The sequence below is a fragment of the Dreissena polymorpha genome, chromosome 15 (genome assembly GCF_020536995.1).
Source record: "Dreissena polymorpha isolate Duluth1 chromosome 15, UMN_Dpol_1.0, whole genome shotgun sequence".
In the NCBI taxonomy this organism is placed as follows: Eukaryota; Metazoa; Mollusca; class Bivalvia; order Myida; family Dreissenidae; genus Dreissena; species Dreissena polymorpha.
The window spans coordinates 16156731-16182342 of record NC_068369.1 but is presented as its reverse complement, the minus strand read 5'-3'; the positions used below and the strand labels follow the sequence as shown (position 1 = coordinate 16182342).

At 36.2% G+C, this 25612-nt stretch overlaps 2 protein-coding genes across 7 annotated transcripts; both read right to left on the bottom strand.

Moving 5' to 3' along the window:
- Positions 1 to 34: 34 nt before the first annotated feature.
- On the bottom strand, positions 35 to 12342 carry LOC127861014 (collagen alpha-1(XII) chain-like). Its single transcript, XM_052399365.1, has 8 exons — positions 12210 to 12342; positions 10087 to 10257; positions 8739 to 8818; positions 6544 to 6615; positions 5151 to 5352; positions 3637 to 3736; positions 2124 to 2192; positions 35 to 774 (listed from the first exon to the last, which is right to left on the bottom strand). Exons 1-8 carry the CDS (start codon positions 12229 to 12231, stop codon positions 399 to 401), a joined length of 1092 nt encoding a protein of 363 aa, XP_052255325.1. The 5' UTR covers positions 12232 to 12342; the 3' UTR covers positions 35 to 398.
- Positions 12343 to 17370: 5028 nt separating this feature from the next.
- LOC127861007 (uncharacterized) lies at positions 17371 to 25177 on the bottom strand. 6 transcript variants are annotated; one of them, XM_052399346.1, is made up of 12 exons: positions 25061 to 25177; positions 23888 to 24061; positions 23474 to 23574; positions 22383 to 22488; positions 21948 to 22057; positions 21494 to 21683; positions 20601 to 20705; positions 19980 to 20066; positions 18911 to 19009; positions 18723 to 18809; positions 18463 to 18526; positions 17374 to 18134 (listed from the first exon to the last, which is right to left on the bottom strand). In XM_052399346.1, the coding sequence occupies exons 1-12, from the start codon at positions 25110 to 25112 to the stop codon at positions 17507 to 17509; spliced, it is 1803 nt and encodes a 600-aa protein (XP_052255306.1). In that variant the 5' UTR covers positions 25113 to 25177; the 3' UTR covers positions 17374 to 17506. The 6 variants fall into 6 exon arrangements, with proteins under 6 accessions (XP_052255310.1, XP_052255308.1, XP_052255306.1 ...); XM_052399345.1 differs by having other exon boundaries at positions 17377 to 18134; positions 18463 to 18550; positions 18923 to 19009; XM_052399344.1 differs by having other exon boundaries at positions 17379 to 18134; positions 18463 to 18550.
- Positions 25178 to 25612: the final 435 nt, after the last annotated feature.

The window sequence follows — 25612 nt, the reverse complement described above, 5'->3', positions numbered from 1 at the left end:
GGGTTTTTATTGAGAAAAATAATTGAAACAACTATTAATTAAACATGTTCTTTATAATTTGTAATTTTCATGTTTTTAATATGGGGAGGAAAATCCAAAATTCAGAATTATAAAGCAGGCTTCTTTTAAAATTGAGCAGCGCTTTGGGAAAACGTGGCTTAATGCATGTTTGTAAAGTGTCGTCTCTGATAAGCCTGTGCATTCCGCAAAGGCTAATCAGGGACAACACTTCAAGCTTTTAGAGGTATGTTTCTCTTAAATTTAGTCCCTTTATAATAAAAAAGCATGTGAAGTGTGTCGCCCTGATAAACCTGTACGACACTACGCACATGTATTAAACCCGGTTTTCCCAGAACGTGACTCAATTATTACTCAAAAATTCAATCCCAGCGAATCGTTCAACATAACTGCGATACAAGTGAGTTCACCGCATACTGGAGCGTCTGAAAGGCGTTAACGCGAAGTGCCACGCTCGCTTTATACTGATCAAGTTCCTTATCCGCCAAACCAGCGCCAACCCCTATAACGATCACTTTCGCCCCTTGAGCGCGAAGCTGCTGCGCCTCGACCGCCGCCAGACCGTTGTCCGTGGTCCCGCCGTCGGTGATAAGTATCGCCACATCCGGTACTGACGGTCTGTCGCCGTGGTCGGCTGTAAGGACGGAGTTTCGCGCGAGCCAGAACGCGGCGTGCGTGGCCGTATTTCCGGTGACGTACGGGATGTTCTGAGCGGCCGCGAGCAAGTCTGGTTTTGATGTGTGGTCATTCAGATACCTTTTGGCAAGGAAGAAAATAACGTATGTATATGAGCCGCGTTCTGAGAAAACTGGGCTTAATGCATGTGCGTAAAGTGTCGTCCAATATTAGCCTGTGTAGTCCGCACAGGCAAATCAGGGACGACACTTTCCGCTTTTATGGTATTTGTCGTTTTAAGGAAGTCCATTTTTACAGAAAATATATTAAGCGGAAAGTGTCGTCCATTATTAGCCTGTGCGGACTGCACATGCTAATCTGGGATGACACTTTACGCACATGCATTAAGCCCAGTTTTCTCAGAACACGACGCATATAATAACAGCTAGGTTACTTTCCTATCGTTATGTAATATATCAGGTGAAGCTTAGAAAAAGAATGACGAGGTTTGCCATTTACACACCGATAGGTAACTCTACGTCGCCATTCAAAAATAAATAATGAAATATAATCTCTACAACGCTGCGTGTTAGCGACTTCATGAGCACTTGCGATTAATATTCGTCAAATATGCTTTTGCAGTTTTTTTTGCTTTTTTGTATGAAATATGCGGCGGCATGCATATGTAACCTTAAATTTCTTTGAAAGCCAAAAGGCTGAATCTCCCTTTCTCACACAAGTACCACTTCCTCTTTTAATTAAATACTTTGATACATGTATATGCGTTTTATCTTTCAGTAATAGCTTTCAACAATTTACGTAAAATTACAATGCAGATGACTTCTTTGCAAATCAATTTGTTCCAATATAAATCTAACTTTGCCGCGCTCTGAAAAAAACGCAGCTTATTCATATGCGTAAAGTGTAGCCCCAAATTAGCCTATGTTGTATGCACAGGCTGCTCAGGGACGACACCTTCCACCCTAACTGGCTTCTCGCTTAGAAGAGGCTTTCTTGGGGACAAACAAGAGATGTGTTTGTCAGAAACACAATGCCCCCTATTGCGCCACTTTGAAGCCATAAATTTGACCTTGAAGGATGACCTTGACCTTTTACCACTCAAAATGTGCAGCTCCACGAGATACACATGCATGCGAAATATAAAGATGATATGTTCAATATTGCAAAAGTTATGACCAAGGTTAAAGTTTTGACGCCGCTTTGAAGCCATGTATTTTACCTTTGACCTTGACCTTCACCACTCAAAATGTGCAGCTCCATGAGATACACATGCATGCCATATTTCAGGTTGCTATCTTCAATATTGCAAAAGTTATTCAATATTGCAAAATTTTAATCAAGGTTTATGTTTTCCACAGAATGACAGACAGACAGGCCAAAAACAATATAACCCGACCATTCGATCCGGGGGCATATCAATGCCATTTAAGTAGAAAGTGTCCAATACGTGGAAATACTAGGCCGCCTACCATTCTACTCTCGCGGAGTCGCTGTATTCCACCACTGCCACCAGGGAATCGACCGGGCCTATCGTCAAACTAAAAGAAACGTAGACCATGGCGAAACGTACGATGTAAATGCATATCATAAAATGTTTGCTTAATTTTGCAATGTGTTGGCACCGTACTAACCATCACGTGTCCTTATTATTGGCTTACTTTTGAACAAAGACGGCAGCAGTATGTCAGTAATAATAACAGTTTTTGCATCGATCGAATACCCCCACCCCTGAGAACGAAGTCCTCGTAGTGACCTTTTGTGATCACACTATGTCCGGCGTCCTTCATCGTGCGTCTTAAAGTTTCAGCTTGTTATCACTCTACAGGGGTGGTATTCCAGAAGCATCTTAAGTTAAATTTTATTTTTATCCTTAAATTGGCAATTTTTCTTAAGTGTTTCATTTCATACTGCAATAGTGAGGCATCGATAATTACATCAAAATAGCATCATTATGTCAGTGTTATTTGAGGAATACCAAAACAACATGAATGTCTTTATTTAGTAAAGAAATACAAAACATTGTAATTTTGAACTTAAGTGAAAATATTTAAGAAATGACTTAAGATGTTTATGGAATACGACCCCGGGCCACATTTTGATGGAACTTGGTCAGTATGTTTACAATATCGGGGCCGAGTTCGAATCTGGATCACTTGAATTGACTCAATCTTGAGTTGGTTAAAAACTGTGTCACATGGTAAAGTATTCGACAGTTGGTGTATCTCTAACTTAGATGAGCGCTTTTGGACCATCATTGCCCTATTCTTTGTCGAAATGTATGACCTACCATTTTCCCTAGCCTGGTGGCTAGTAAGGCTATACCGTCCTTCACGTAATGGGAACACAAACGTTGGCAAATTAACAAATAATTGCCATTTTTAACTCGGCTGTTTTCTGAGAAAACCCTAGGTATTGTCATAGCCAGCTCGTCGTGTCTTCCGGCGTCCGTCGTGCTAAAACCTTAACATTGGCTCTAAAATCAAAGTGCTTCCACCTACAACTTTGAAACTTCATATGTAGATGCACCTTGATGAGTTCTACACGGGTCACTCGGTCAAAGATCAAGGTCACTGTGACCTTTAAAAAAATTCCGACAAGCTTTCATTTATTTAAAACTGCACCCGCAGCCGAGCGTTTGCACCCGTCATGCGGTGCTCTTGTTAATTATTACTGGGTAAAATTGCCTGATAAAATGGCGCAGAAACACAAACTACTTATAAAATAGTTGACAAAAAAGTTGAGGAGACAGTATTTACTAGCAAAGGTCGTCTGATAATAGGTTCAGTGATACCCTGTCATAACCTATAACGACCTACTCAAAAACTGTAACCTTCGGCAATGGTTACTAGAGACCATCGCATGATGACATGTTATATAACAGAGCTCCCGATAACGTTTTTTTACAAAACGAAAAACAAACTTACATTTTGGCAATAACTCCTGACGGTTATTGTCTGATGGCGTGTATCATGTGATACCCACCTGTTGATAACGTTGCGCACAAATTGGCCCATGTAGTAGTGGTTCTGCGCGCCGATGCTGGTTGATCCATCCAGAATGAACACGATATCGCGAGAACAGTCTGGGAGATAAACAATATCGTTCTTACTTTAATTTTTAAATATAGAAAAATGCTCCAGTGTAATAATCAGGAGATACATTCTTGTTAACTTTTTAGGCAAGTGACTAATGACCTTAAAACTACAGGACAATACTTACAAAACCACACAAAGTTAAATATGAGGTTTATAGTCTGCTGTTGACATATAGTACATCTAAAACCGACTTCACAGTAATATTAACTCGCAAACCATTGGGTATTAGCCGTCGGTTAACACGTAATAGGCAGCCATGGCACATGGGCACATTTCCTTCACACGTATCCGTTTATACATTCTGGGGGATCGGAGCGAACATCGGTTCAATTTCTTTTTTATGAAAATTCCAATGTTCGGAGGGGTGGGGTGAACATGGGACTTTTCCATCTTCAAGCCCGCATCCTTCAACTTCTCCCACATAATATTTCGAACATTGAACACGACAAATGACCAAAGCTTGGGGCATAGTCACGGAACGTTCAATAAAAAGCTTTTGGAGTTCAAACCGATTGCTTACCCTATCCTCAATCTGAGCCCAGACGTGATCATGAAAGAAAGAAGTGTACAGGCATGTGCCTTTAGAATCGTATTTTGGGTTTTGAAAAGCTATACAAAGAATATAATTCTATTTTATTGCATTTGAATGTCGTTATTGTTAAAAGATTAATTTGCACCAGATCAACTTAATAACTTCATAAAATGTATAGAGTGCTTATGCGAACGGTAACATTAACAACCCGTTGTGCTACAAAATAGCGCTGTATCGACTGTGTAGTAACAAAATGGAATTGTTGTTTCGATGATACGAAAGCACGATGGCTCAGCGCAAAATGGAATCTGTTAGTGTAATAAATTACTGTCTCAATTGTATAAAGTTCTTTGTATATTTAAGATATGAACCGCGCCCTGGGGGAAACAGGGCTCACTGGATGTGCGTCAAGTATCGTCACAGATTAGCCTGTGCAGGCCAAAAAGGACTTCTTTTTAACTAGATAAACCATAAAGATGAAAGTATCGTCCCAGAACAGCCTGTGCAGACCAAACAGGACTTCTTTTAAACTAGATAAACCACAAGAAGAAGGTATCGTCACAGAAAAGCCTGTGCAGGCCAAACAAGACTTCTTTTTAACTAGATAAACCATAAGAAGAAGGTATCGTCACAGAATAGCCTGTGCAGGCCAAACAAGACTTCTTTTAAACTAGATAAACCATAAGAAGAAAGTATCGTCCCAGAATAGCCCGTGCAGGCCAAACAGGACTTCTTTTAAACTAAATAAACCATACAGAATAAAGTATTGTCACCGATTAGCCTGTGCGGATATGTATTAAACTCCGTTTTCACAGAACGAGCCTCGCATTCAAAATTTCAAAGAAAGATATAGCAACTCCAAAACTTACTGTGAAGTAACGGCGGGGAACTTGTCGGCAATGAGTTCGTTGTCGGATGCGTCGTTGTCGGGACAGTTGTCGTGAATTCCGTCGGCAGATTGCAGAGGTCCGAATCACAACAGTGGAAATTGACATCGCGACGGGCGGCGGAATTTACAGGGGAGCGCTTGCCGATTATATTATGAAACCCGATATTGAGACCTTCGCACACCTAACGTGCAAGCAAAAACAAACAAGCGATACAACAAGAGCCACGTTCTAGCAAAATAGGACTTAATGCATGTAAGTAAAGTGTCGTCCCATATTAGCCTGTGCATTAATGTTATTGTTCGTTCTAAGGAAGCCTCTACTTAGCGAAAATCCTGTGGAGGTGAACAAGTTTCGTCCCCTATAAGCCTGTGCGGACTTTGGAGGCTAAACTGGGACGACACTGTGAGCATATGCATTAAGCCCCGTTTTCCCGCGCGAAGCTCAAAGCATGTGAGACGAACCCGTGTTCACGTGCTTATAAAAGAATGTACTGTATTAGTATCCTCCGATCACCGTACAAATAGTTTGGTTATTGATTGTATTATTGTTTTTCGGTGATATTTTCAATTACAAGATGTGGCCCTGTTTTCCCAAATCCAGCCAAAATATTGTCTCAAGAGACTTTCAGATATTTTGCAATTATAGGTATTTATTGTAGAATTACATAATATTTAAATTGTATTATCCATTCTACATGTTAATTTTTTCAGGATTAAGTATTTTATAAAAAAATATAAACAATTAATTAACCGAAATTATTTAACAAAATATGCATTTAACGTAAGTAAAGTGTAGCGTCATTGTAGCTACAAATCCCAAGTTAAAAGGTATAGGTTCCATTTCATTAATAATGGTAGAAAAGCCTCGATAATGAATGTATATGTGTGCGTAATTTGCGGTGCTTTGAACTGACCACTCCAAAAGATGAGAACCAATCCGTCGATTCCAACCAGGCGACATATAAGACCGTATTACAATGCCGCCCATGAAAGTCAGAAATTTTCGTAAGCATAGTAAGTTATGCTGGCTGATATGCCTGTCTGGCTTGGTTTCGGATTTTTAACAATAATTGAAACAATGTAGTGTTTCCTTAGTCTAGCGGTACCAATCCGATGCCAGAACTCAGGGGTCACTGGTTCAATCCCATGATCCATGCTTATGTACTGAAACGTTCCTCGCAAGAGGCAATAAACAACCGCGCAGTGTAATAGGTGCTTCACGCCGGGAACTCAAATACCCAGGTCGATCCCCTATTTCATGCACTTTTGTCCGTAATCCAACTTACATGTCATGTAGGGTACACTATGGCCCTATGTGTTGGAATCCAAGTGCACACGATAAAAATGTGCGACATACAAACAATATATCTTACCGCCTTGCTTTCACAGGAGAGTATAAATTCCTTGGTCCCGTCGGGGTAAGAATGTTCCTTCTTCATGCACAACTGTAAAACGACAATGAAAAAATATAGAAAACATCTCTAACAATTGTCGTGTTCCAGATGCATTATGTATGTATTTATAAACATAACAACACGTCTGTCACACGACCTTGAATACGATTCGCGACAATGAAAGCATTAGACCATATTTTTGTGACAAATTGTCGTGTTGCAGATGCATTATGTATGTATTTGTATACAGATGCAGATGAATAACATAAATGTAACACGACGATTGATACATTAGATTTCCAACAATTAAAACATATAGAACATAACTAGTAACGCGACATGAGGTCGCCGTGGTGTAGTAGATATGGTGTACGCCTAGAGACCGGGAAGTCACTATGGGAGCGCTCATAGATCTCCCCCCAAAAGACAACAAGTACTGGTTCTGCACAGAAAACGGTATTGAGCGCGTTTGAATGAGCCTGAGGCTTTCGGTGCAATCTAGCTATGCTCAATAGATTCAAACTAAAATAAACTAACATGACAAGCTAAACATATATCTCACATCTGTATCATACTGTAACACAAGAGAATAGGTGTAAAACGTCAATGAACAAAACATAATTATTATCATAAATCTAACATAAGGCACAACAAATATATTTAACATAATGTGACATACATGCAACAAAACAGTGAACAAATTAGAAACGAAAATACATTTAAGCAAATAAACCTATGTAGGGCATTAAACAAATGTAACATGACGACAAGAACAAATTAATCCGATATTCAAATAAACATTTTGCACGAAAATAAGTACACGTGTTCCTTGGCAATAAATAACTCGCCATTGAAGATATGTAAATGATCATAAATAAGACATTTATCACGACATTAAAGGAATAAAGCAGAAAATCAAAATGCAATAACAAATGAGCGAACCATACACGGCTTAAACAAGGAAAATACAGAAATAAAATATAACAAGATATGTTTGTGAAACACTATACCCCCCATATATTTGACCTTTGACCTTGAAGGATTACATTGGCCTTGACCTTTCACCACTCAAAATGTATAGCTCTATGAGATACACATGCATGTCAAATATCAAGTTGCTTTTTTCAATATTGCAAAAGTTATGGCCAATTTTAAAGTTTGACGAAAACAAACTAACAAACAGACAGACAGGGCAAAAACAATAATATGTCCCCCGTATCGATGGACCTTACGCATCACACAATCGGCAATACACAGGGATTTGACAAGCAATTTAAGTTGTAACTGCACATTGAATTCTGAAGAAACAAGACAGAGAATAAATCAGTACAATAAATAATCAAATAACCACGACCGATTTAGATATGCATGCCATGCACAGAACATATGTAGTTTAATGTAATATATTAACATTAATAAACTAATGATACAGAAGAAATCAACACTTGTATAGTGGTGTGCGTCCACAATTGAATATCGTTCTGGCAAAACTGGGCTTAAAGAATGTGCGAAAAGTGTCGTCTAAGATAATCCCACACAGGTTAATCAGGGATGACACTTTCCGCTTAGGCCCAAAATAAAAAAAAGTCCGTTTCCGGTCTCCTCGGAAAAAAACAGGGTCGGTAGGTAGGGATTTTGATTTTTTGTTTTTTTTTGTTATCTTTCGGGTACTAGAATGGAAGACTACTAAAGCTTATAAGAAGAACTACATGTATGTATATATATATATATATATATATATATATATATATATATATATATATGCGTTGTTTGCTTGATATTACATCTTATATTGATAAATAAATGTATAATATTTGCTTTGGTTGCTTTTTTTCCATATTTATTGCAGAATGTATTAATAAAAAATAGTAAAAGGACACAGGTCAAAACGTTTAAAACAAGTACAATTTCTTTTTTCGGCACCCCAATAAAAAGTTAAGGGTCGGCGCCGATTCGGGAGACACGGTCGGGCGACCGGAAACCGACCTAATTTTTTTTTGGCCAAGACTGGATTTTCGCCAAAAAGAGACTTCCTCTCAACAAACAATTCCATAAAACCGGAAAGTGTCGTCCCATTTAGCCTCTGTTGGCTGAACAAGCTAATCCGGAAAGGCATTTTACGCACACGCTTATGGCCTGGTTTTTCCAGAACGCGGCTTTATATGAAAGACAACCTGATCTTGGCCACAAGCTGAGGTCGCATTGCAGCTATGAGTAACGTTGACGGCATCAGGGCAATCATAGCAGACCAGTGCTGCAAAAGAAATCAGAAAAAATAGCCCGCATAAATAAGTCATTCTAATGCATTATTTTGCGGTATTTGTCTGTGTCTCGTACGATATACCTCCTCGATTATCGAAGCGGGTTTGCAATAGGGTCTTATATGTCGCCGGCACCAAAGATGGCAAAGTCGACAGGTACACGTATTGATAGTTATACAATTAAATTCTTTCCCAACAGGTTAATTTTTTATACAATGTCATGTTGCTGTGGAAACGAACGTACTGTGCATCCGCATGTAGTTTCTTCCGTGAATGGTGGAGTAAATCATTGACGACAATTATTGTTGTTACTCTTGTATAATGTTATAACGTGAACATTGCGGTTAACGTATTGTCCAGATAACCTCGTTTGAATTGTTGACCTTGAGCGTGACCTTATTTGACTTAAACGACTAATGACCTTGTTTCAGTGAGAGATGCAGTTGGTGGCATAGTTTTATCTAGCACTTACACCAGTCGCTACACAATTTTGAAACTCACACAGTTGTTTCTCATGACTGTTCCATAGCCACCCATATCACTCTACTTCAATTCGACCTTGACCTAAATTTAAGGTAGATCTATCTAAATGGATATAATTCTTATTTCTTTGAATACTAGATTTTACTGTTAAATCTAGTAGTATTGCCGCTTGATATAACTGTTCGTCACTGACACAGCCATTGATTATGACCATCCGCAGTACAATCTCACGTTTACTTTAACATTAAATTTGGACATAATGAATAGTTTTTCTTATTCACTAACCAACACTGAGTGGTGGCATAATTATATGTCAAACAATGCGCATTTTCACGGTTGAATTGAGCTGAAAAGAATTAACAGGACAAAATAGTAAGTTAAATGTGGAAAGTGACCAATTATCTGCAACTCATCTTGCTATCAGTTGTTTATACAAAAAATATATTACATTCGATATTTTACATGACTGTCCCAGTCCTCTATTTAAAACGATCCGTAAAACAAAATTGTGTCTTTGTGTCGTATGAACGAATCTGCACTAAAACTAAATTTAGATTCACATCGTACATGCATGATCAGTTCTAAAACGAAAGAACGGTTGATATTCAAATGCATTATTTTTCTCTTTCCGGGATTTTTTTTTAGTATGTTGATGCTGCATTAACAAATATAAGTGTATATGAAGTGAAAAAACCAAAAATAAACAACGGTTGCAATAGATAAAATTATCGGTCCTGTTAAACAAACCCCGAATTCTCATTTCGTCAAAAGCACTCACGACACAGTCCACAGAACCTCTGGCAGTTCGCCGCTAACGCCTTGTCCTGGCACAAGTTTGGTTTGCTGGACAGGAAGAGCGCGCAGGCGGCCGTGTTGAGGTCTTCGCATGGGGGCGCGTCCCCTCGTACCTCCGGAAGTACAGCGCCCCCTCCAATGACAAACAGAAGATCTGGAATGAGATAATTGATATATTGTGTGCGTGAGTATGTGCTACATAAGGAAGTACGTTTCCCCCAAACCTCGCACTGACCCATTTTCCACAGGAATCGTTAATATGTTAATATTAAGTATTTATTTCTTATCATTTAAGTAGCCTTTTCACGTTTTGGTAAATTGACAAAATTACAAAAAGTTGTTTCAGATTCGCAAATTTTCGTTTTAGTTATGATATTTGTGAGGAAATAATAATACTGAACATTAACAATGCTCTAAAATATCCATTATATGCATCTTTTGACGATTTAAAAACCTGAAAGTTATAAAGCGTTGCAACGCGAAACGACTGAATAATTTGGAGATTTCTGTTGTTATCGTTATATTTTGTGAAACTACGAGGATTGTTTATATAAAGCATAAAATACTCTTATCATTGTGTGAGCGCGGATGGCCGAGTGGTCTAAATGGCTTATACTTTTACTCCAGGACTTCAGGGGTCAGTGGTTTGAACCCAGTTGTGGGTTGCTTTTGTTTTTTTTTTTTAAATTTTATTCTCGATCTTTCACTGGAGCTTTTTATTTACAATGTTTACAATTATCGATATAAAGCAATTAATGACAAACTTCAAAACATGCACAAATCTGTGAAAAGGCCCCTCTAAGCATTTACATACCATTCGAGGTTCATCTCAATATACTTATACCATGATTGTTAACTGTCCTGTTCTCACTGTGATAAGCACATGGTCATAGAAAAGTCTTTTTGAACCAATACATTTCATGCCGACGAAAATTAATGATTATACTGTACCTACCGTATTTGTTTAGAGATGATAGAAGAGACTTATTACGTATTCTTGTTCTTGTTACACATCACCAATAACCGTTGCCAAACATTTATATCCATTATGAAACTCTTAAAGCGAGATTATACGATTTTTATATGTGTTGAATTGTAATATATTGATACAAATATGTTATAATAACACACAATATGCAAGAAAATTTATACATTTAAGACGAATTTCATAAAATGCAGCAAATACAAATTAGCGCCTCGAGTCGATTGTGACGAAGATAATTCGTACATATTTTCTTACAATAACCTATGCATTCGTCTTTTTAGTAAGTGTTCGTGTGTCGTATGAATCGATATCACTGCAGGAATTTCAAATGAACCGTTAAACTAAATTTAGATTCGCATCGTACATGCATTATATACATGCTGCGAATTTGGCTGTACAGCCCTTTTCGATTTCAGAATTAAATATCTGGCTTACTTAGCATTTGCGACACATGTTCTTCTTCACTTTTATTTTAGTTTATATTGAAATATATGTATAATAAGTTTTTTACACATTTTTTATTAAAGGTGCCTTTTCACAGATTTTGGCATTTTTTAACTTATTCATTAAATGCTTTATATCGATAAATGTAAACATTGGATCGTAAAAGCTCCAGTAAAAAATCAAAAATAAAATTAAAAAAAGGAAAAGAACATTGCCCGGACCAGGTTTTGAACCAGTGACCCCTGGAGTCCTGCCAGAGTCCTGAAGTAAAAACGCTTTAGCCTACTGAGCTATTCCGCCGAATACATTTACCTGACGTATTTTATACCTTATATAAGCAATCTTCGTAGTTTCACAAAATTTAACGACAAAAACAGAACTCTCCAAATTATTAAATCGTTTCGCGTTGCAACGCTTTATAATTTTTAGGCTTTAAAATCGTCAAAAGATGCATATAATGGCTATATTAGACCATGGTAAATGTTCAGTATAACTGTTTCCTCACAAATATCATAACTAAAACGAAAATTTGCGAATCTGAAACAACTTTTTTCAATTTTGTCAATTTACCAAAGCGTGAAAAGATCCCTTTAATTAATAAATATTTGACAAGATCGTATATACCCGCTTTAAATATGGTATTTAGAAATAGACACATAAATATCTATTCGACTCACACAAACATAGAATATGCTCCATTGTTAGTCCGTAATGCGTGATTTTGTATTGGTATCAACTGATAAGAATACTTCATGTTCTTGTCATACTAGAACCTGGTAAGCTAGCGGTTTGTTCTTCATTCCACAAGATAAGCGTATGTTCTTCCTTTTAGACGTTCAATATAGCACGGACAATTAATAATGGTCAGCTGGTGAACTGCATCGCTCACTGAACATAAGCTGCGTCGTGCAAACATGGGTCTAATGCCCTATGCGGCAAGCGTAGCTCGAGGCCAGCATGTGCAATCACACAGTCGGGTCAGGAGCGACCATGTCCGCTAACGAAAGGACGAAAGCTTGCGTGACTAAATAGCGGGCATATCAGCTGGTCTGGAGCTGCGCTGGTCGCAATGGCATAACAGATAAAGACCCATTTTCGTGCGACACAGTTTGAGTTATGATTCAGCTAGAATATATATCAGCTAAACAAAGGCAACATACAGAAATGTAGCATAGATCTACAGCAAACGGATCTTCAAATAATTTGCTCATGTATAAATATATATCTGATCTTGAAAAAGGCGGCTATGTTAAATTATTTACTCGCTTGTGAATAGGTAAGAATACTTACAGTTGCGAGACAGTAGTAAAGTATTCTATACTAAGAGTCTCGGCACTGTGCCCACAAATGGTTGTGTTTAAATAACTTTAATGAAGTTACTATACAGGGCCCCATGCGCCATTTAGGCTGCATGTATTTGGGGACCTGTTCGCGTGCTGATCTACCATAGAAAGGTGTCAATAAATATCCACTAGTTGTTCGCTTATTCTGGGATCGAGCTACGCCCTTCAATCGAGCTACGCCCTTCATTTCAAACTGACCTTGTTATAATACAGTACAGGGTCAGTCTGAAATAAGTTAACTACAAACCTGGCAAAATCTAGGACACAGTTTTGATGATTGCCACCAAAAGCCACCAAGGGTAGAAAATCCCAGTAAACAATTAGTTGAAATTGATTTATTTTAGCGTCGAAAGCCTGCTAGAACCAGTACTTAAGGGGAGATCTAAAGAACGCTCCCATAGTGGGGATCGAACCCATGACCTCGCGGTCGCTAGGCGGACACCCTATCCATTACACCACGGCAACCTTGTAACATTTGTCATAATGGGACAATACACTGCCATTTTGTCACTCATTCAATCGATCAATTCATTACTACATGTATTTGGTTCGTTTTTTCATTCAAACTTGAGTTAAGACTGCACATATGTGACATACTAGTATTGAAATTGCGCGAAATGTGTACCCTGCAAAATATAAGTGATTCCACAGTATGAAGGTCCTAAGAGGCATTGCTTGATTGAATGCTCATTTGTTAAGGAGTGATTTCACTAGTTCAATGTCGGCAGCAATCAGCTCCCCCACGACCATGTGGGTGAGGTTCTCTGTGATCTGATTGACCTGCAGAGAGCACACAGGCAGAATACAAATGAGGTTTGCATTTATGTTGATCATTTGAGCCTCATTCTGGCAAATCCACAGGTACTTGAAAAAAAATGTTGGTCCTTATATTATATATATATGTACCAAATTATTTTTCAAGTACATGTTGGCAAAACTGTGCTTAATGCATATGCCTAATGTGTCCTCCCATAGTTTTAAACCTATTTATTTTAGTGTAGTCCGCAATGCTAGTCAGGAATAACACTTTCCGCATACACTGGACTTTCGTAAAAAAGATCTCCTTTAGACGGCAAATTCCATAAAAGCGGAAAGTATCGTCAGAGATTCTGCATTCTGCAGTTTTTCAAAAAAGGCTCATTTCATAACACGAGCTTTGCCAATAACATGACTTGTAACCCATATAGCTTTGACAGCTATGTTCAAGCGAGCTTTGCCAATAACATGACTGGTAACCCATATAGCTTTGACAGCTATGTTCAAGCGAGCTTTGTCAATAACATGACTTGTAACCCATATAGCTTTGACAGCTATGTTCAAGGGTAAATAACGAAGAACAGTGTGGATTTCTTGGGATGAAAAGTACAAAATGTACAAATGTTTTGATACCAACAAACTGGCTGGTCCCAATACAACCGGTCTCAAATTGAGAACAAATATCAAGGCCAAAACTTCATGACAGGTTTTCAAATGTTACCAATTACATGTAATTAACTCATTCACGATGTACCGACAGATCGAATTAAAACCTTATCACTTAATACCGTCCAAACAAGATGCTTCATTTTAATAAGGGTCACGTTGGGCCAGAAACTAGCTCGTTGCGTTCATTTAAAGAAAAAGCTAAAGCTTGTGAACACACTCTAGAAACAAATAATTATGTCCCAATCTTCATCAACATTTGTCAGAACCTTTATCCCAATCATATCTAAGCCGAGCTCAAAAACCCGGGTAAGGTTGGGTCAAAAACTAGGCAACAACGTTAAATTAAAGAAAAAACTTCTGAGCACTTAGTAGGCCAAATGTATGGCCCACATGAAATTTAATCAGACATTTTATACCAATACATCTGCAGGGTCACGTGAGTTTAAAAAGTAGGTCACGAGGTTAAATTAGATACAAAGCTCTTAATGCCTTATCTTGCACAGAGCATATTGTCAAGTCTTCGCATTGTGTTAATTTTTAGCCCAAAAGAACACACCTTGCTCTGAGTCAGCTTTTGTGATCTTATTCTGTCTGTCCTTCGTCCAATGCCAAAATTTGCATTGTGAACGCTATTGAGGTCATATTCATCCGACGTCAACATTTGCATTGTGAAACTTTACAGGTAATATTCGTCTTACGTCAACATTTGCATTGTGAACACTATAGAGGTCATATTCGTCCTTCGTCAAAATGTGCATTTGGAACACTATACAGGTCACGTCTTACGTCAACATTTGCATTGTGAACACTATAGAGGTCATATTCGTCCTACGTCAACATTTGCATTTTGAACACATTAGAGGTCATATTAATTTCTAAGACTTTATATATACATTTTATAACGTTTCCTCAAAGATACCTTGGTAGTGTTGAAACTTAGATCACGAAGCAAAAATGAACACAACTAGTAAACACTCTAGAGGTGAAATTTATTTTGCAATCCTCACGAAACTTCATATTCAATGCGGGGAATCAGGTGGTCAGAATTGGGGAAAAATGACCGCCGATGCCTCGATTTGATCGAGAAATCGAGTTTGCAAACAGGTACATCTTTCTTATTACTAAGTTGTTTTTAATCGGATGACGCCTATCATAGGGCCAGTCGGAAGCGGTTTCAGCGAATATCAACCGTTTTCCTCTGGTTGGTATGAGTGTGGAGATAAGTCACGGAATATTTCGCGTTTTTCTGAACCGTCGATTGAAATTGAACACGGACTAACAATAATATCACTGTTTTCACACGAATTAGCACTGTTTAAGTACCAGTTGTTCATGCGGACGCATCTTGGTTGACAAAAAAGGATAAATCGATTGCCCATGGCGTTATTTTCAAGGTAAAGTTGAGTTTAGATTGGTTTTGACGATTGATATTGAGCACGCACATGGCCTTTATACACGGACAACTTCTTGACCAGCCTAATATTGAGCACACACATGTCAAGGAATAACGTTTTCTCCGCCCATTAAGACTATTACAACCTCGCATTGGCATGTTCTGGTACATGTAGCGATACATATCTAATGTTAAGGCATTGTAAATGTTAGTTTCGTATACGAAATCGGCTATCTGGACCATCAAAATTTTACTTTCAATAGGAATTTTATTGCTAGCCTGTTTCGGTGTAGCTGCTTTTTGTTATGGTTTGCGAGTATTTGAAAATGTTGTTTTTCCTCCAGATAGTTTTATTTATATTTTTTGGATTGCTGTTTTTTGCTTGAAGGAATCCCTTCAGGATATTGTCTTTTAAGTGCATGTTCAATTGCTTTCAAAACAATTTCAAGCACATCTGTTGACCCAAACCTATCTCAGCAAAATTCAAAACGAGTTCATTTTGGATCAAAAGCAAGGTCACTGGTTTAAATTAGACAAAACAAATTTGAACACTCTAGATGCCCAATCGTCATGAACATTTGTAAATATATTTATCACAATCATATCTCGGCGTTGATTTAAACTAGATCACGTGAGATTTATATCCTGTTCATTGGGTCAAATAAGAAGCTTGCGAACACTCTAGAGGCAAGCTTTGTTGCCCAATCATCAGACAATCTTAATAATCTTTGTTTGGAAGGAAGATAAATGAGGCAAACCGCTTGAAATCCGGGCCTTGTCAAGTTGAGAAATCCGGAAAATAGATACATTAAACAATGTTTATAGATCTTTCATGCATATTATAGTCTTTATACATTTGAAACATGTTATGTGATTTCTAAAAAATGAAAATGTTATGGGCATATAAATAATATAATCTTTATGCAAAGAAAAAGCACCAATTACCAGCGATGAGCTTCAACACAATGCTCTCTTTTCGCAAAACAGTTAAGAGCAATATATTTTAGCAATCTCCAACTGTTTGCAAATGCTTGCCATTTTATTGTAATAGAGAAGTCGAAGTCATGATTAAAATTTCAGTACAATATGTCTTGGCGTTAATGAATGTTGTTATTCGCCTACGTTAGGAAGAAGCGTTTACAAAACATATAAAAATGGATAACTTGCAAAACGAACAAGTATTCTATAAGCAGGAATAAAATCATAGTCTTTAAGGAACCTTTTAACAGATTTAGTTTTTAATGAAGACGCACATCATACTTTAAGACTTCGAGATAAACAAGTAAAAAAATCAAATATGAGAAGTAACAATCTGGAATGTATATCCATTTCTACTTAACCGGAAAATCGACTGAACGGAGCTCGAGATATAGAAATGTAATTATAGTTCCTTCACGATTGTGTTCGGGTATAGAAGTAGATAATTTCCGGTTTTGAAGTGAGCGCATTTAAGTACGATATTAATAAACCATTTTCATGTATTTTCATATAACTGAACTTCAATATATGTAGCTTTATCAAAATATTGCAAATTTCTATAATTTAAATTTATTTGTTAAAAACGCATGGACACAATTCTGCACAATTCTGCAAGATTCATCGTGACCAATTCATGTCAATAAAAAGCGATATATATATATATATATATATATATATATATATATATATATATATATATATATATATATATATATATATATATATATATATATATATATATATATATATATATATATACCCATCTCTCCATCTATCTAGCTAGCTAGATTGGTTTGCTTGTTACAGTAAACTACCTCCCCATCGACAATGTTAGTTATGTGCGACCTGTTTGCAGATGTCCATATTCAGCGGTATCACTGGTGTCCATCTTGAACCCATTACCATTTATTATGTTATAATCACCCGTATTTCCACCCATGTTATGTGTCTTTGTGTCCTGAGTAACAGCAGTAGGAGGGTTAATGTGATTATAGTCTCCTTCGTCTACGTGTGATCTATTTGCAATTGTAGCCGGTGTAGCGGATGCGAAGTAATAATCGTTATCAACCTCGCAAACCGTTTTTTGAAAAAGCACATGCATTTTCCCATCCTGATGACCAATGAGCAAGGACCGGCTGTCATTCAGTTTATCATAAACATTGTCAATAGTCTTTGACTTTCTTGCAGTTGCAATGGTTCTAGTTGTGCAATTGTCGTTCTCATTTTCAACACGTGCATATGGTTCTTCGGTTTCCTCTACAGATTCGTAATTAGTGTCGCCAGTTTGAGAACACGATGCATTTCTTTCAATGACAATATCTGGGTCTGATTGTGTGCATTTCCCCCTAGAAGGGGTGCAGTTGTCAATACCGCTAGCAGTGTCCAAAGCAGGCTGTCCATTAGGAAATAAGTTGCCTTCACCCCGTGAAACATTCTTTTTCTGCCAACACTTCATGTTTCCTCTAAAACATAAAGCATACTCTCAGTTTTAAAAAGACCTCTGTCGAAAGAAAATGCGTATTTCCTCAAAGCCCCTCTGCCACTTTTTTCTGTCCCGACACAACTTTTCAATTAAAAGGCTTAAAATTTAGACTCTTTAAAGAAAAGAAATAGTCTGCGAATATTTGAAGAAAAGAAACTTGAATCAAGAGCAAACTTGAATATTCATACAAGTGCTGCATACCATCTGTTATGACACAGAGTGTCGGGTAATTATATAATGATACAATTTTTAAGAGCGTGAACATATACAAATATATGCACGTAAATACATAAATCAGATCAGCATACCTTCTTTTAAGTAAAATGATGATAACTGCACCGCCAACTACCAATACTGCAACTGACACACCGACTATAACATATGAAGTTGGACCATCTGGCGGTAAAATAAATTTATTCTATTTTATTATCTCGAGGGACTTGTTATTTAAATAGGATGTGTTTTCTTTCCAAAAAGCGGAAACATTGTTTTTCAACATACACATTTTTTTTATTTTAATATTGTACTTGTGGTATCAATAAATAATAGCGAATACTTATCGAATTACCGTTGGTCGAATTCTGGTCTTCTAAATGCTTTGCGTATGTGCTTTGGGTTGATTTTGTTGTCGTACCAATCGTTGTAGCTTCATGAACTAAAAAGTTTTATGTAGCGTTAAGGTACCTTACAACATGTACTGCTGTTTCACCTTATATCGATGTAAAATATCAATTCAAATTTCAAAATAGCACATACTTATCGAATAACCGTTTGGCGAACTCTGGTCCTCTAAATGTTTTGCGTTTGTACTTTGGGTTGATTTTGTTGTCGTACCAATTGTTGTAGTTTCATGAACTATAAAGTTTCATGTAGCGTTAACGTATCTTACAACATGTATTGCTATTTCACCTTATTTCGATGTAAAGAAAGGAACGGCAATCAGATAGACTTTAACCTATCTACATAAAATTCGGATCAGCTTGGCTTTATTCCCAGTAAACAATTTCGGAAACACACGAAGAGTTACTACTTTAATTATGCGCATTCAGATGCCACGCCGATTTACAAGAGAACAAAAGAAAGTTTTGATTTATCCACCTCCCAACCCTCCCTCCTTACAAATAAGCACTTGCCTACAGCAAATAAATTGTTTTGTTATAATCACTCCAGGCCATTTTCTAAAGAAACCTCCACATTTTACCCACAGGTGGTTAGCGTGTTGCTATGATATTAATTAGTGAAAACATCATTTTGAATGATTTATAATCATATTATAACGAAAAAATATATTTTCTTAAAAAAAAATCACTATCAAATATATATATAACAAGGTATGCAACTCAAAATCACCCAAAAACGGGGAGCATCGCTTTGAACAGCCATATCTTCATCAATTGTGCAGCGATTTTCACGATTTCGGTCTTATTCAACGCAGAAATGAATTTCCTTTCTGGAAATGTATATGGCTTGCACTATATTTACAAATGCTGGGTCTTTTTTAGATTTTTTTTCATAAAATTTAATTTTTCGTTATAATATGATTATTTATCATTCAAAATGATGTTTTCACTAATAAATATCATAGCAACACGCTAACCTCCTGTGATTTTACCCAATAACATAATTGTTTTTTCTCATTATGTCTTAAGTTATGTATATTGGTGTATATTTCGATAGATGTTTTGAACTTAAGTTATGTATTAAAAACGGTCAGTCAATGACCATTTAACCACAGCATATGTTTTGTTTGTTACTTTCACCCAGTGCATAAATCGATGTAAAATATCAATTCAAATTTCAACATAGAAAATACTTATCGAATTACCGTTGGTCGAACTCTTGTCTTCTAAATGTTTTGCGTTTGTGCTTTGGGTTGAGTTTGTTGTTGTACCAATCATTGTAGTTTCATGATCTATAAAGTTTTATGTAGCGTTAAGGTACCTTACAACATGTCCTGCTGTTTCACCTTATATCAATGTAAAATATCAATTCAAATTTAAAGTCTTTATTGCTATAAGTAAACACTTAATTTACTTAAATTATAATGATTATGTGTATACTCCAACTGCACTAAATAAATATAACTTATCAAATTGATTTCTTTAAATGTGATAAATATAAGGAATTTTAGATGATTATGTTTTTGGTGGGTTCATTTTTGACCACGGTTACATTCAATTTCCTATGTTCCTCCTTAAGATAGTAAGAAATGGATAATGTTATGGAACACATCGATTTTATTTGAAAGCGCTATATTTACACACATTAAATGTTTTAAAAAAACGTTGCAAAAATACTGCGTAAGTCGTAAACAATTCAGAAATGTGTAGAGTGCGTGTCATTGTCCATTTGCTTTCGGAAGATAACGGATATTAACGTTATCTGTATAAATTAAACGTAAAGTATTTCGTTTTACTAAACATTTCTATGCTTATGAATTGCTTACCTCTAACACAAAGAGCTTTTTTCTTGCCCGTGTTCCTAAACTTGACTTTTTTATTGTTACCTTTCACGTATGCATATCGCTGGCCTGCCATCGATCTAAAATTTCCTTCAAACAGAAAAATCGTATAATTAATATGTAACAATAATGGATTAATGCATAAATATCAATAATGCATACCGGTAAAACATTTAACCAATCAGTATGGAAGTAAAAAAACGCATATTTTAAATTTGACATTAAAGGGGCCTTTTCACAGATTTTGGCAATTTTTTTAACTTATTCATTAAATGCTTTATATTGATAAATGTAAACATTGGATCGTAAAAGCTCCAGTAAAAAATCAAGAAAAAAAATAAAAAAAGGAAAAGAACATTGCCCGAAGCAGGTTTCGAACCAGTGACCCCTTGAGTCCTGCCAGAGTCCTGAAGTAAAAACGCTTTAGCCTACTGAGCTATTCCGTCGAGTACACATTCGTGACGTATTTTATACCTTATATAAGCAATCTTCGTAGTTTCAAAAAAATTAACGACAAAAACAGAACTCTCCAAATTATTCAATCGTTTCGCGTTGCAACGCTTTATAATTTTTAGGTTTTAAAATCGTCAAAAGATGCATATAATGGCTATATTAGAGCATGGTTAATGTTCAGTATTACTGTTTCCTCACAAATATCATAACTAAAACGAAAACTTACGAATCTGAAACAACTTTTTTCATTTTTGTCAATTTACCAAAGCGTGAAAAGATCCCTTTAAAGGTATATTCACGGTCGTTCAAAATTGCACTAAACAGATCAAAGTAAAGTACCAACTAAGATGCACCAACTGTGAAGTAATTACGGAAGATAACAATGTGGTGCATGCATATTTCTTCAAAACATTGAACATTCACACCTATGGTCGATTTTCTTATTAACGTTCTCATTCTGATAATGCCTGTCCAATGCATTTGGTCTGGCGGTTCATTTCGTAATGTGTCGAGTTCACTGCGTGGTGTTGCTGGAAACTTGACTCGTTTCGAAAACTCTACCATTTGACCAGTTTGATGTTCCGAGTCCAATAGACATGGCTGCTGTTGATGCATCTAGTAAATACATTTAAGTAATTCAGGAGCAAAAACAATAAATTGAAATAGCATGTGCAAGATTCTAGTTTGTATTAGATTAAAGGGCTTTCATCGTAATGACCGTACATGGTTTTAAAATAAAGAACTTTACTATAGCGGCAATCATCGGTAACTGTCACACACATTATTTGTTTAATAGTTGTGATCAATATATATATATATATATGAATATATATATTCATTCCAAAATAGGAACTAGTGGGAACTGGTACTACACCTAACCTTTTTGGGCGCACTGTTTGCGCATTTAGACCAGTAGAATGCAGTATTGTTTGTGCACATCAGACAATCTCCATTCTGTATAGTGCTGGTTTGTACAGGTTTGGTTATTTCTGTGTGTGAAAACGATTACAAATATATACACATAGATGGACATACATGCATGTGTGTCTTTAAACATCTTTCAATGTGCACAAGTTAATCCCCGCAGATTCCTGAGACAAACTAATTTAAGCAATTGACGACATCAGATAAACCAATCGATGAACATAATTCAAAATCAGGAAATATATCCTCTCTTAACTGGGTTTGTACCACTTCCGCAATATTTTATTTCAGTATAGTTTTTTTTGCGTGAATAGTATGCAAATTTTAAGCAAACATTCTTACTTCACACGATTATCAAAAACATAGAGGATGTGGCTTTTTTCTACTTACCATATTGCATGTAAACATTGTAACACCTAGTATGACATGAAGTGTCTTTGCACTGTTGAAGCATTGCTGACGCAAGATCACTTACGCAACGACATTTCTGACGATTCTATACAAGAATAAAGTAAAGTTCTGTATAATATAAAAGTGATAACTATTATCTTCCAAACCTGCTTAAGTTAGCTGCGGGATTTATAACTTTTAATTTGCAGTAATAACTATTTTGTGTTAACGGGTTTATTAAAACAAGTAAACAGGTAAACTGGCTCTGTAAGCATTGATAGATAACTCTGCCTTATGAGGTTTTGCTCGCTAGTGCTCAGTTGGTTATTTTTATTATAATGGCTGTTTTATGTAAGTCTGAGTTCTAACCTGTGTGCGTCCTTGCGTGCGCCCATATCTCTCGCGACAGAAATTTGAAAAAGATTTTTTTTCAAATAACTTGCCACGCATGTGCATAATGTTCAGGGCGACATGATACACTTAGACCCTTGTCCCTTGATCAAAGTTCAAGGTTACAGTAAGAGGTACACACTTAAATTTGGTCTGACTGTAAATTAATAAATTATATGGTCAAATACCTAACCAATGCTTATTGCTTTGACGGTGTGTCGCGTGACGGTGTGTCGCGTTAAAATTCAAATATTTTATTGTATAGTTCCTCATCATTTACCATTAAATTTAAATATATTTTGTCGCAAATCTTTGTCGCGTAAAAAGAATCATTACTTTGGTGAAAGGACGATGTCGCACTTAGAAGTTATATGTCATACATTGACATGATGCAGTTTGTAAATTTTATTTATTAGTCGATATTACGAAAAGTGTCACCATAATAAGCAAAGTAAGTCGCATGCAAAACGTGTGTCATAGGTTAAGTTTACGCCTTTCGACAGGGCTCAAAATTGGGAATCCTCCAAATTATGCAGACTCCATCCTGGCCGAATTTGATAGAAATGTCAGCTATTTTATAACATACGTGTTGAGAGAAAGACATGTGTCCATGGTTCAAATACAGAGCATTGATAAAATCTCAAACTTTTGCACATATTTATCAACATGATTTATTCTAGATTTTTGAAAATAAAATATACCCTATCAATCTGCTTTATCCCGCAAATTCCTCCATTGCACAAATTGTAACACTGACTAAATGTATCTACGTCTATTCCCCCACTCGGTAATTCTAGACAGCCTGAAGCAAACGAACATCATTCAGCACTATGTCTATGTTGTATATGTTCAACAGTTACATACCGGAAAGCTGTTTTAAAATTTATGTCTGAGTGTGTTCATTTTGATACTACAACACGCAGTGCTTTTAACTTTGAAAATCGTTTAACCTATTTTACAGTTTTCGTTTTTCAACTATGAATGTAATATTTAACGTATATGAATTACCTTTTAACACGCTTCATTCTTAACTCACACAGATAATTTACTGATACTTATTTTATTTGTTGACCTTTTACTGATAAAACTAATACAAACACAATAAAGATAATTACCTAACAACAAAAACGGAACCTTTGCCGAAATATAGCCTATCCATGCATCAGGATCAATAGCAGTGACGTCGATGGTTTCTTTCAGCTCGGAACGGCTAAAATTAAGTTCTGGTTCGACCAGATTACATTGCACTTTGTGCCACTTCGTTGATACATTGCTCAAAAAGAATTTTCCTGAAATGTATATGACATGTATCTAATTTTTTCGCTATACAAGTGTGAATACTCGATAACATATTTTTAATATATAGAGTCTAAAAACACTTCACTTAAGAACACACTTACAATTTTTTTAAGCCTCATTTACTTCATAAATGCAGTGCATTTGTCAAGTTTTGAATGAAAATGACCTTACTTTCCATCTTGATTTATGACATAATTGTATTATTACAAACAAAGAACACATTAAGCGTTTATCATTGAATCTACTCCTAAACAACATTAAAATGAAGTATCGAACCATAGGCGAACATCTTAACTCAAATAAGACAGACAAACAATAGCATTTCGAAATTATTTACTGTTGTAGATACAGCTTCTTGATTTTTTTTTGGCTTTCGATTATGGGCATTTGCCCATAAAGCGTGTATAAGTTCCTGTTTTTAAATATATATAACACATGGATAGACTTTTAAGAGCAGCAAACGCGTCCAACCGATGTGTATAGCTCTATTCCTGTATGGATACATGTTTAATGTAAACCTAAAAACTTTTAAAGCATTGCTCTAATTCTCTAACAATACGATGTCTAATTATTCTTCAATGACACACGACTTGTTTTCTATCGACAGAGACGGAAAATAAATTTCTTTATTTTGCAATTCACAGTGGGTAAACCCTGATATTTTGTAATTTGTCAAAGAAATTTTAAGAAATTGTTCAGTTAAATGCATGTGCTTAAACATGCGAACTACAAAACTTATGAAAAACAGATTATGTCTACATTACTCTAACATAGTTTTGTCAGATCATTTAAGTATCAGTCTTATGTTCTTTTTTTCTGTTTAAGGTACTAAACAACACTTCGTCGTTCCGATGCTATGCTACTAAATACATGTTGACTAACGCCTACGTGGTTTAATCGCTACGCATATAAACGCAAAACCGTTGGTTATTAACGCGACTAACAAATACGAATAAAACATTATTTCTTTAATAAAATTGTAAAATTACCTTCGATTGCAACAATACTCATACAAACGCCAAGAAGGCTCAATAAACGCATTGCTTAATATAGTCCTCCGAAACTTTGTGGTGGAATGAACGTTTGATGCAGGATATGAATCCTCTATTAAAAATATCACAATGCAAAATCTCGTAATAAGAAAGATAAACTTCCTCAATTGCAATGCCTTGACTTTGTACACAACTGCTTATATACGGAAGCCGTATAATGCCATTTTGAGTTGAACTCAGACGTTAAACATTTTATATTTTTACGTAAGACTTAAACATAAGATGTTAGAAGCTCGATATTTCATTTAATGGATGCAATGACAAGCGCCATTTTGTATCGCGTTTGGGTATTGAAAGAATGTATAGGTAATTTCCCTTTTTCGAGGTAAAAACGTGGCATGTGGGCGGTACAAGACAAGACGTCGATGGTTTTAATCTGTTAAATTCTTATCCACATTATTTTGCGGAGGTAAATTTAAAAGTAATTGAACTTAACTTTATATACATAAATATATTAGACGAATTAAATGTTAAAGGGACCTTTTGGCG